General features: G+C 32.3%; 1 protein-coding gene across 9 annotated transcripts in view; it reads right to left on the minus strand.

The window, feature by feature from the left end:
* The window catches only part of Uggt (UDP-glucose-glycoprotein glucosyltransferase), a 93,601-nt gene that overhangs the window by 15,134 nt on the left and 65,655 nt on the right, over positions 1 to 12,812 (minus strand). For 4 of the 9 annotated variants that reach the window (XM_076468021.1, XM_076468022.1, XM_076468023.1 and 1 more), the window contains exons 32-33: positions 9,759 to 9,847; positions 8,026 to 8,085 (exon numbers count right to left, since the gene is read on the minus strand). In XM_076468021.1, coding sequence (XP_076324136.1) covers positions 8,026 to 8,085; positions 9,759 to 9,847 — 149 coding nt within the window. Of the gene's footprint in view, positions 1 to 8,025; positions 8,086 to 8,277; positions 8,402 to 9,758; positions 9,848 to 12,812 lie in introns of those variants that run through there. The other 5 variants (XM_076468025.1, XM_076468026.1, XM_076468027.1 and 2 more) reach the window with 2 other exon arrangements.

Here is a 12,812-nt window from a genome sequence, read left to right on the forward strand (position 1 = left end):
GCTCTTAAAGATACCTCAATAATTAAACACTCAAACCAATACAAAAACCATACACATGGCAGACCACCAAAAGAGAAGTTTATATCCTCCTGAAGTAAATCACAATAATGAGGAGAGTTAACACAACTATAAATTTATAATTCATATAGATAAAAATGTCTAATGAATGCATATTCTCAAAGCAATTTTCACAAACAAACAACAAATCCATCTTATAAGATGGATGCAAAACTGGTTAATCCATTTCACAATATAGGTTTCTTGATGTAAACCCTATTTGAACCTTGTTTTTTTCATCATTGATATTTCAAGTTAGTCCAAGGTTATGATAGCTGACATTGCTTGAAGCTATACATATTTTTTTCACTATATAAGAAGTATGTTTATTTTAATGAGATGTGTACTTAACATTGCCTGACTTGAAAGTTCCCCTCCTCCCAATAAAAATCTAATTTGAAAATGGCATGATACTGACTGAAACATGAGCCAACACAGAACGTAGCATTACACTTGTATCGAAGCACAGACCTTAAAAATGAATAGAATGGTACAAGTTTGTTCAATCAAGTAAAAACACAAACAATACTTCTATTTTGTAAATAGTGAGGAACAGGATTGAAAAGGAAATGATGGTGGAATGATTAGCATCATTGTGGTTCTGAAAGAAGCCTAGTGATAACATCCAGATGTTACTAGTTCCTTAAATAAATATCAATTACAAGTAAATTCTGAGTTACATGTAGTCTAACAATGACTTGTTTATTTGTAATTAAGCATACAGCTACACAATGAGCTATCAGTACATGTGCACACCATGGATATCAAAACACAATTTGTAGCATTACAAGTTCACAAACTTACCACTGTTCAAATGGGGAGGGCAGGCTGATAACAAATTGAAATATATATTTTTAAGCCTACACCCATCTGTAGCAGATATCTTGGAGACAATGGACAGAGTACACAATAAACAATGATTTGCTTAGTGTAACTCAATACTTGAAGCTAATCAGCATAACTTCTTACAAATTAAGCACATTTAATTACAAAGACATTTTTAAAATAACAGTCTAGAAATAAAATAATATATTAGTAATATATCACTGTTTACTATACAAATGGGAAATTAAGATATATCAGATCAAAACAGTCCCATTCTCAATATTAAATAAGAAATATTCTTGATGTTGCCAGTTTTTAATTCTCATAGAATACTGTTATATGACTAAAACATGTTACTCAACAAAGGTTTTTCCTAAAACATTTAACAGTAAATATTATACAACAGCACTAAAACAGGGTTTATACAGATGATGTCACAATCACATGACAGCAATGCTAGAGTATTCATTACGTAGTATTTTTTTGGGGTATACCTAGACTGGCTCCTAATGGAAAGTTTTTAATATCTTTCATTAATTATACAAACCTGCTAAATTATTAGCTCTTGTTAGTAAAGCTACACATATTCTTTTGAAATGACTTCTTTAAAAGTATGGTACCCATAAAATAGCCACCATGTCTGCTGAGACAGATCAAAGAAGTTGAACCAGACATTAATCCTTACTGGATTGGAGAGGTGTTACGTGTAACCTCTAACAATTTACCAAATTATATGTTACTAATTACAAATTTCATATAATTTGATTCAGTGTTTCAAAACATTCTCAATTTCTGATTTTCACAAGTCTTTGTTGTGAGACACTATCTTAAACAAAAAAAAATTCTTGTTGATAAGAATGTTCCAATTTATATATATCCAGTCAGTTTGACAATCAGAAATTTCATTTAGTACTTTATTTTACTGATTGCAGTTATCATCACAAATAAAAAGAGGGTAAAACTGATAAAAATTTGTAAGTGACCTACGATCTCACCTTCCAAAATGGTAATATCAGTTTTGCTGAAGTACAAATACTACTGTTTGAAATCAAGTTATATCTAATAAATATAGCTTGTTTTTAATTAATAGGCCCCTCATGAGCCAGTGGGAGAGATTCCTATGGAAAAAAAATAATTATCCAATCTGATTTTTCTTAATTTGAATAGAAATTAATAGGCATTTTATTGACTAAAAAAAAGGTATTTCCCATGATCTTTTAGCATTGGGGCTGCAAAATGTAATCTAAAGTGGTAAAGAAACTGAAATCTGTCAGTGCCTTAGTAGCTTAATGGTCAAGCACAAGAAGCACAGAAGTCTCCAAATCACAGACAGAGGTATTAATTTGTTGACTGCCAAGTATTTCAGCTGCTACAATACAACTCTAATGCTTCTTCACTTTATAACTTTTTCTGTGACACCATTTTGGATTGAAAGTGAAACAACTTGTAAGTAGGTCAAATGCATGTATTGTGCTGAGACCTAGCATTGAAGTTAGGTATTATTGAGAACAAATTAACTCATCCGTGGCACTGTGTTACCGATCGCCACTGAACAGGTTAAAGAACTGTTTAGAACCACTTTGGTAGATATTATGCAGCAAGCCAAGTGCAATATTATACCTGTTGCTACTTCCAAAGTGTTCCTGTATGCTTATCTTACTGTCGACTATCATGATACTTCAACCTTCCCTACTGCAGGTGAAATCAATCGTGTCTCAGTTGAAAGCTAAACATTAAAACAAAAGTTGGCAATTGCTTGATTGATGATGCTGAAAATTTGGTTTTATTGATATATATTGAATTCCCTACCACGGGTACCAGCTAGTACAGAAACTTGAGGATGCTGTATTTCACTTAAACATTTACAATTAACAAAAACTTATCTCAAAAATATATGTCCAAAACAACTATTTTTGGAAGTTTCTGGATTGAACAACTTTTAATATTCAACTAACTGTAGCGTAAAGACACCTCTTGGTTCCAGATGTACATGTTAATAATACATTTCTTTATGTGTATCATTTGAATATGATAATCTTTACAATATTCAAAAAAAATAACTACTTTAGTAACCTGAATATTTTGACATTGCCTGGCATGATTGCTTTTCAATCTTACTATAATGGACATAGCATGTACATATGTATCTAGGTATGTGCCCAAAACAATAAATACAATGTGGCACCATCTACTGAATGGCATCACCAACAAAAATCAATAAAAAAACTTTGGGATAAAGGTCCAGTGCTGAAATCAAAGCTGCACAAACACACTAGTGAACTGAAGAAAATTACTGGTGAAAGAGGTTACAGTCCAAAACAAATCTTCAAAGTGGATGAAATGGGGCTTTTCTGGAAATACATGCTAAATGGAACATTTACTTTTAGGGAAGAGAAGTCTGCATGAGGCTTTAAAAGGTCATCTGATTACCTGTGAGTGGCAATGCTGCAAATTTTGAATGAAAGCCCTTACTAGCATACAATTTCAACACTCCAAAGAGTCTAAAGGGATATGTGAAGCCTAATATGCTAGAGGTTTGAAAATCAAATAAGTAGGATTGGATGAAGTATTTTTCAAGATTCTGTCCCACTGTTGAAAAGAACTGTGACAAACATAATACTGCCAATAAAACATTGCTCGTCTTAGAGTAGTGATTCTTAATCTGTGTCTCGCGAGAGATTGGCAGGTGTGCCATGGTGTTTTTGAAACACATTCAACTTTCTTGGGATTTTACAAGCAAGTTGAACACATCAGTTAATAAAAGCTACTATAGAGACACTCTGAAACCTTCCAAAACATTTGATGGTTTTCATTGAACTTGAGCACTGAGAAGTTCATACCTAAATTTCATTCTCGACTGCAACAGTTCGACTGTTAATTTAATTGTGGTGCAACAAGCGCTTCGTACGTCATAAATGATGCATCAAACAATCAAACTGCTTTCTGGAACACGTTCTCATTCTGCAGTAAGTTACAGCTACTAAGCTGTAGGTAAGAATTTTATATCAACTGCAGAACTTCATGCTTATCATGTATGAATTAGCTTTATCATTTATCCATGGAAAAATATTTAAGTAAGTCTGATGCTGCAAAGGAGAATGTGTTGAATCAAACGAAAGTACAAAAACAAATACATCGAATATGGTTTTATTGCTTTGGAATCAGAACATTCTCAATTACCATTCTGCCTACTCTGCAATGCAGCTATATCAAACGAGGTGCTTGTTCCTAGCAAACTGAAGGAACACTTGGAAACAAAACATTCAGCTGTGAAGGATAAACCAAAAGAATACTTTGAGAATTTTGCAGCTCAATAACATGAACAATCAAGGAAGCTTGTAAAATACATGAAGCTGCTCGAAAAAAGATTGATTGCAAGTTAAAGGTTGCTCAATTGTTGGCAAAATGCAAGAAAGTGTATACAGGGGCTGAATCAATCATTACGCCAGCATTAGCAATCATCATTGAATCTATGCTTCGAACAGATGCTACCAAAAAGATTAAGCAAGTTCCACTGTACAATGACATGATTTCACACAGAATTGTAGACTTGTCATCAGATTTGAAGGATCAAGTTTGCGAACACTTCAAAGCACCTGACGATGAATTGTCTCTGCTATGGTCTCTTCAAGTTGATGAATCTACTGACGTAGTAAAAAGGCTCAAGTTCTGGCTTTTGTTTGATTCATAAAAGATGGAAAAATCATAAACAAATACTTATTTTGCAAAGATTAAAAAAGTACAATGAAAGGCCAAGACATTTTTGATTGGCAGTCTGTTATGAATCAAGTTATTCATGTGGTGAATTTCATCAAGTCTCGGCCACTTCAATCTTGACTTTTCTCTCTTCTCTGTGAGGCAATGGATTAAGACTACAAAAAGCTACTGTATCACACTGAAATCCGATGGCTTCTGAAAGGAAATGTGTCCAACTAAAAACTGAAGTTATTTCTTTCTTGGAGGTTAAGGAAGCAGGTTTTGAATTTTTTTTCATGATGAGATCTGATGGCTGAAGGTTCAGTTTCTCTCTGACTTGTTTGACCAATTATATTCTCTGAACTTAAGTCTCCAAGGACCATCTGAAAACATTATTATTGCAACGTCCAAATTGAAGGCCTTCACTGAAGAGGTGACGCTGTGGAAGAATAAGATCTCAAAAGGAGTCCTTGATCGTTTTCCTTCTGTTAACAAATGTCCATCAAAGAAGAAAATTGTCCCTCACATTTTGAACACATCAAACGACCTATAGTCTGCACTAAAACATTACTTCCTGTCACTTGCTGTCAACAAATATAACTGGGTGACCTATCCATTCGGAATCAACGAGACAACAAATCTTACAACTGAGGAAGAAGAACAGCTCATTGATTTACGAAATGACAAATTTTATTAGTCATTGTTTCCTGAAAAGAGCTTGGATGAGTTTTGGATCTCCATTAAAAATTCACATCCTGCAATCAGTTCAAAAGCAGTTGAAGTTCTGCTTTCATTTGCATCTTCGTGGTTTTGTGAAATTGGATTTTAGCATTGACTGAAATTAAAGCCAGAAAGAGAGAGAAGCTTCTTACAGTCGATGATGAAATGCAAGTTTGTTTGTCTACGTTAGAGCCTTGCTTCAATTTGATTTGCTCTCGGAAATGGGCACAAGCCGTCACATTGAAAACATATGTAAAAATAAAAAGTTTTGATTTTTCTGCTATACCACAAAATTGTTAAAAAGCCTTAGAATGACACTCATGGCAAAAGCAAGTGATAGTATTGTCAATGTGCAGGTGACATTAATATCGCTTGCTCTGGCCGTAATTTTTGTTCTAAGACTTTTTAAGTTAACTCTTCTGTGTTACGTGTATCTAAACATGATGCACAATGACATTATTTTCGCTTGCTTTGGCCATGATTTTCATTCTAAGGCTTTTAATGCCAGCTGTATAACATGTACCTAAAAAAATCGTTAAGACTTTCCAGGTGTGCGTGAAAATTTTCTGATTGTCGCAAGTGTGCCGCAAGTCAGAAAAGGTTGAGAACCACTGTCTTAGACAATGCACCAAGATACTCAGCGAACTTGAATAACATACTCATAAGGTAAGAGTTGAGTACATTTCCAAGAACACAACTGTATTGCTCCAGCCATTGAATCAAAGGGTTATCTTCAATTTCAAGAGATACTACTCATGGAGAACTTGGAAATAATTGATTAAAGCTACTGATGAAGAGGATAAGTCTACAGCTTGTGATTTCTGGAAGAAATACAACATTATGGATGCAGTATGCATCATCATCAACCAGTGAGATGAAGTGAAAGAGTTAACTATGAATGGCATGTGAAAACATATGGCCAGAGGGATCCTCCGAGCAAAAAGTAATGGTAAATTCACCAAGACATTGTAGTCCCTGCAAGACAAGTTAGTTTTGAAACTATTATTGTGTTTAAAAATATATTTTTATGTTCATATGGGTGTTTTTTATTACTTTTGTAGATCAAAACAACTTCCATAAGAACAGATCTACATTTAACATGGGAGTCAATGGAAGATAAGGTTCAAGTTACAGAAGCATTTATAAGAATACATCCCTTCTGTAAAGCAGGGATTAAACATAATTGTTCAGACCACATGCTGTGGTATTATATATAAAACCATGGCAACAAATGGCCATAGTAATTAACTACTGACAAAGAAAGACAATCATGCAAAACAGAAAACATGAATCATCATATTTCAAAGAGACAACACTGTTTTAGGAAATATAAACCCACAATAAAGTACAGGAAGAAAAATACTATAATAGTAATTACAAACTACGACAGGTGCACTATTTACAGGTGAGCTCACAGATGGAAAAATCTAAAAGTTGTGCATTTTTCTATTCTCACCAATTACGATATTGTTAAATATCTTGGACTATGTACTGATTTCTACAAGTTTTATGAAATACACATAACATTTCTGTATTTAAAAAGGAAACAATTTCCACATGTATGTCCCAATTCAGAAACAAAGACTTCACCTATTGTTACATCTGAATAAAAGAGAATCTCTTGATGTCCTCATCACATGTTTCAATATTTCATAAACACCACACTTTTTCTAAACCAAACACCTTCTTCATGGTTTATATGACAAGGTTTATGTCACAACATAGAAGTGTAAGATTTATGGATGTAGAACAAAAAAATTATTTTACTCAAGGCAGTGAAACAAATATTCAGTAAACAATGGTGCAAGTGCTATAATGGCCAATGGTAAATAATTCTGATGCAAGAACTCCTATTAAAGTCAATATTTAAGATGTAATATGGGGCTGCTTTAGACACAAAGCATGACTACATACTGTTAGTTCAACATACATAAGTATGCTTCCAAAGTTAAAAAAGCACAGCAGCAAAAACATTATAGCTTGTTCAGGTGTCACACATAAAATTTTATATGAGAATTATTTTAGTGCAGTGTCCAGCATTACACTTGGTTTATGTAACATATGCAACTACTCTACCATAAATTATCAGATTTATTGATTGTCACATTTGTAAGAATTTCTACTAAATATTATATATAAGTACATACTTTTACATTTACTATAAATTAACTTAGATAGGTGGTACTTTATGAAATTCCAGTTAATTCAAACTGAAACACAGCATAAAAACTGCAAATTTTACTTAATGCTGCATAATTATTTTACATATTAATTAAAAAAACAAACTTTGTTTAACATAACCACCCTTCAAATTATCAGAAATATAACTACTGTGAATATAATATGTAACAAAGCTGTTTCTTAACTTTTAGAACCCATGGAAAGTCACATAATTTGGTAGTTAATTAAAAAAATTATACGAAATGTGAATTTATACATTAATTTTCCTGAAGATTTTACTGTAAGCTCTGTGTTATTATCTTTCATCCCTCATTTCATATCTGAAATGAGCTCCCAAAAGTTCAAGAAATAAATCTGCAATGCAGTCAAAACAAAAATCAAAGTGTTCTTTTTAATAACCTCAATAGCCATGCAGATTAGAAAGCTATAATTTCATTTTCACATTCATGCAGTTGTGTTCCAAGCTAACTTGAAACAATTACATGCAGAACACATGCAGCCTCAACTCTTGGTTACATTAGAACATAAGAGAGCAGAAACATATACCTGTAAATTTCGTTCCAAATATTTCTCCACTCTGCTACAATTCCACCAATTACTGGCATGCTGCTTGCAAATTAATGATAAAACAAGTAAGAATAAAAGTCTACCCTAAAGAGAAATAAACAAAACTACCATCACAAACTTAAATCACACACGCATGCTCACACTAGGTTTCCTCAAAGCATATATTTTTTACCATAAACAGAAATGTTACCAAGTATGCAAAATATTTCTCCTTTTTAAATGTTGCTTAGTGTTCACATTTTTTTATTAGTTTTTCCCAGAGCCATTTAGAGAGAAACATCCAAGAAAATACATACAAAAATCCACCTTTTTATAAGTAAGAATCCATTTTGCATGAAGGGGTTGGGCCAAATACCTGGATTAATTGAAAGGAAGTTGTTTGTTTCAAAAATTAAATAAAGTTGCTTAAAAACAATTAAAACACACCTACAAATAATACTGAAGATATAGAAAGAGCTACCAAAAGTACAGAATAAGAAAATTAAAGTAGGTACAACATCTGCATGCATATATATAGTGTTTTAATAAGGTTATAGGAAACTATGTTATAATACATAATTTTTGACACATTTACTAATTTCCTTCTTTTCAAACTTCAGCTCGATGAGTTATTTTTTTAACAAGAAAACTGAACATAATAATATTCTGGAAAATGAAATTATACATAGCACTGTTTATGTATTTAGTTAGTTTACAAAATATATTTCTCACTTATTAAATCAAGATATTAACCACAACATTTTATGATTTTTTACACATATTTTTTCACTGACAATTTTATAATACATGATGGGAAACCAAGTTCTGGAGAAACTTAAACTATTGGACAAATCTTTGAAGTTACTGTTATGAATAATCAATATCAGCTAATTATTATAAGTGAACAAAAATATTTGTAACCATTTATATATTTAAGCTTAAAAAAGTTAAATTCTTTTAATTCAATGTCCCTTCTCATGTTATTATTTTCTAAGTTACAGGGTGTCCATATTATTTTTATCCCCACCCCTCAATTTCCTACACCTACAAACTTTGCCTCATAATCCTTCCTAACTAACACCACTTTACCTTACAATCTGATTACTAAGAATAATAAAAAATCCTGAACTTCCTTTGCACAATGGTACAACAGAAAATCCTTCAAACAAGGACAGTTCAATTAAATGGTAAGCAATAAAACATAGAATGTTTACACATACAGGATTATTCAAGCTAACCCACAATCAAATATAATGAAACACATAATTATCACCTCATAAAGTAGCACTGAGTGACTGGCCAAGATTATATTAATATATACCTCATGTAGCCAAGCAGCATGGTTTGCAGGTTCCAAAGATAAAAAGAGCCAAAGAAAGAAACACATGTTCAAAAGATGAAAACCTTAATATGAAGAGACATGAGCAAGCAAGGAGAGTATTTGTGATACTAGTTCACTAGTATTTTTCAACCTTGGGTATTACAGAAATGCTGTACTTTAACATTTTGGGTACAAAGTACACTTAATGCAAAAAATTCCAGTCTTCCCTTGTTACCATTCTAATAAATTTTCTTAAATAAAAAAAAGCTTTGTTTAGCATAACAAAATGAATCTAAAAACACTTGTACATGAATGATATCCTCAAATCTTTCACTACTACTTCATTTATAATAAAACAAATCAAATATCACACAAAAATTTTTAAAAGGGTGGGTTAAGACATTCACTTTACCTTGTTATCGAGTTCCATATGCCCCCATTATCACTATCATCATCGTCATTCAATAAATCTTGATGTAGTTTTCCCGATTTCTTGTTCACCTGTATAAACAAGTCTTTAATAAACATTTGAATTAACTATATATATAGCTGGGTCAAAGTGCATGTTACAACCATGTTTTTAGAGTTATATATATGACATGTAAATAAAAAACTATCTTCAACTCAAGTTAACAAACATGACATCAAAATATAACCTGAATTATAAATAATCAATAAATTTCTTAATTTTAAAAGAAAATATCTAAATAAATTCTTAATCTTCAGTTCTCTCTAACAAGTGACTCTTCTTTAATCCAAACTGACCATTCTCGATTTGTTCTTCTTCCCTTATAAAATTATTTGGGTGTAAAACCAATAACACACTTACACCATAGATATTGTTAAACCATAACAAAAAGTTGTAGTTCCTGATATTCATTCTTAAAGAAAATATAGACAAAAAAATTCACATTTGCATGTACTGCCCCTTTTTTCCAAAAAGGTCAATAACTTTTCTCTTACATTTGCTGTTTGATTAGGTATACCAAATAGAAAGAACTTTACAAGATCCATTAAAAGGACAATTTGCTTAGTTGCTAGATTAGGAAATATTTAGTTTCAGTATTTACTTTGCAGTATTCTGCTTAGACTGGGCTAATGGAATTTTTTAACCTGTTTATATATTAGTTAGAAAGTCTGTTAAATTGTAATAGGTTTAGAACATTCTAATTTTAGTTAATGATAATGCTTTATGTTCTAAGATGAATATTTAAAAGAAGTGGACCATCAACACTTACAAAAATGTATGGTTAAGAGTACTTTGTCTATCCATGCTAAAAGAAAGGTCCAAGCCCAGACATAAGTATTAAGTTTCTTGTTTTTATTTATTGTTATAGCAGTAACTAAAATATAAAAATTAAAATAATACAATTTATATGAGGAAAATTAAATGAAATAATTTATCATGATACTCAATATCCTAGCACGTGCACAGTGTGGGTTAATTGTAATTCAGTTGTAAAATGCATGTTACCCATCTGTTTGTTTACACAAAGCTGTGTACTGTTATAAATGGTTTTCAGCATATTATGTGATGAGAGTAACTGAAACTATAACATAGTAAAACTAAATAGTTTTATGGTCTACTACACTGTGCAGTCATTCTAAAAAAATAAAGGGTAAGTTAGGTATATTTATTTTTCAACTTTTCATACTCCACACTGCTGATCTTGCTTCAGTTAGTGTTAAAGTAAATACATAAAATACATAATTTTACTGAATTTGTTTTATTTATACAGAAGGTTCTATAGGGTATCTAAAAGAAATATAAATACTCAGAAAAGAAAAAAATAATTTCTATTTTTAATATCAAAATCATTTTGCACTCAAGATAGTAAAAGACAGATAGACTGATATAGTAAACTCTAAGACAAATCTTTAGTAAAATATCTTAATAAAAATTATGATTTTTTGTGCACAATCTACTTGTAATATTTATTGAGAGATTACTAAACTTCCTGGTCCAGCATGGCCAGGTGATTAATTCACTCAACTAATAATCCGAGGGTCGTGGGTTTGAATCCCCATTATGCAAAAAATGCTCATCCTTACAGCCGTGGGGGCATTATAATGTGACGGTCAATCCAACTATTCGTTGGTAGAAGAGTAGCTTAAGAGTTGGCAGTGGTTGGTGACGACTAGTTACCTTCCCTCTAGTCTTATGCTGCAAAATTAGGGATGGCTAGTGCAGATAGTCTTTGTGTAGCTTTATGTGAAATTCAAAACAAACCAAATTTCCAAAAGATACACAAAATAAATTTGACATTACAGTTACTATTGCTATGTATACACAGCTTCACAAAAATTGGGATGGTGCAAAGCACAAATGTTTTTCACATACAGTTAATTCAATATATATGGGAAGAAACAGATATATTTTCTCCAACTTAAAGTATACTTTGACGTAAAGAAAGACAAAAATATTTCAATTCAAATTGAAATCAATATTTTCCTAATCTAAAAGTGTACTTCTACAAATATATCCTCACACAGAATAGCTGTCTTCCTACAAGATTTGCATACCATTAGCCTTGGGGCAACCCTAAAAGAGAAAGAATATCTTGTGCAGGAGAAGGAAAATTGCAAAGCATCATGACTAGACATTCCATACCTTCAAGCAAGGAGAAGGCTGAGGTGAAAGTTGAAGAAAACTCCCAAGTGGATAAGATACTGGAGTGGGTGAAAAAAAATACTTTGATAGCTACTTGACTAGCTACCCCAAACAAGTAGTCTCCTGAAGAAAGAGTTCCTCCTGGAAATGGGCTAAGAGAAGTCAATAATCCATGTAAAAGTAGAATCATAGATCCAGTCTTTAAAGATAAAACAAATGCACTCATAATGAGGTTGAATACATAAGGAATCAACACAATGCTGAAAGAACACATACCTGGAATACAAAATTTTTGTTGATGAAGCAACAAAACATCTGGAAGACATGGCAATCAGTATGCAAAGGAATGCATACAAAATATCAACCTTGGTCATCCACAATTTGGGTAAAAAGGACCAATAGAGAGGAGGAAATTTTCCACCTTAAAGTGTGGAACAATATGAAAGTGATTGAGAAAGGATGAATTAATTACTAGATGCCAGCCCCTACTTTTCTTGGGAACCACAAAGAGACAAGAGTAAGATCCTGGAGAAGGATAACATACCATTTGTGACATGTTTGTCCAAAAGACCCGATACTACTTCCAAAGACATTGAAGACAGGATTTGTGGAAGGAAAAAATTAAATAGGATGAGAATTGGAGCCTCAGTCTGTGGGGAAGGTCTTTGAGAATCCATATCTGAGCACAAAATAGTAATCAGAATCCTGCAACCACAACAAATGAATTTTCAATGTCTTCCTAAGGTTTGATTTAAAATTGAGAAGGAACAGTTGAAGAACAGATGGTAACAGAAGGTGCAACATGCATAATGGACATAACCAAATTGCACAGTGGCTGTCACTGTGTGCCCAAGT

This window comes from Tachypleus tridentatus, chromosome 11 (genome assembly GCF_004210375.1).
Source record: "Tachypleus tridentatus isolate NWPU-2018 chromosome 11, ASM421037v1, whole genome shotgun sequence".
Taxonomy (NCBI): Eukaryota; Metazoa; Arthropoda; class Merostomata; order Xiphosura; family Limulidae; genus Tachypleus; species Tachypleus tridentatus.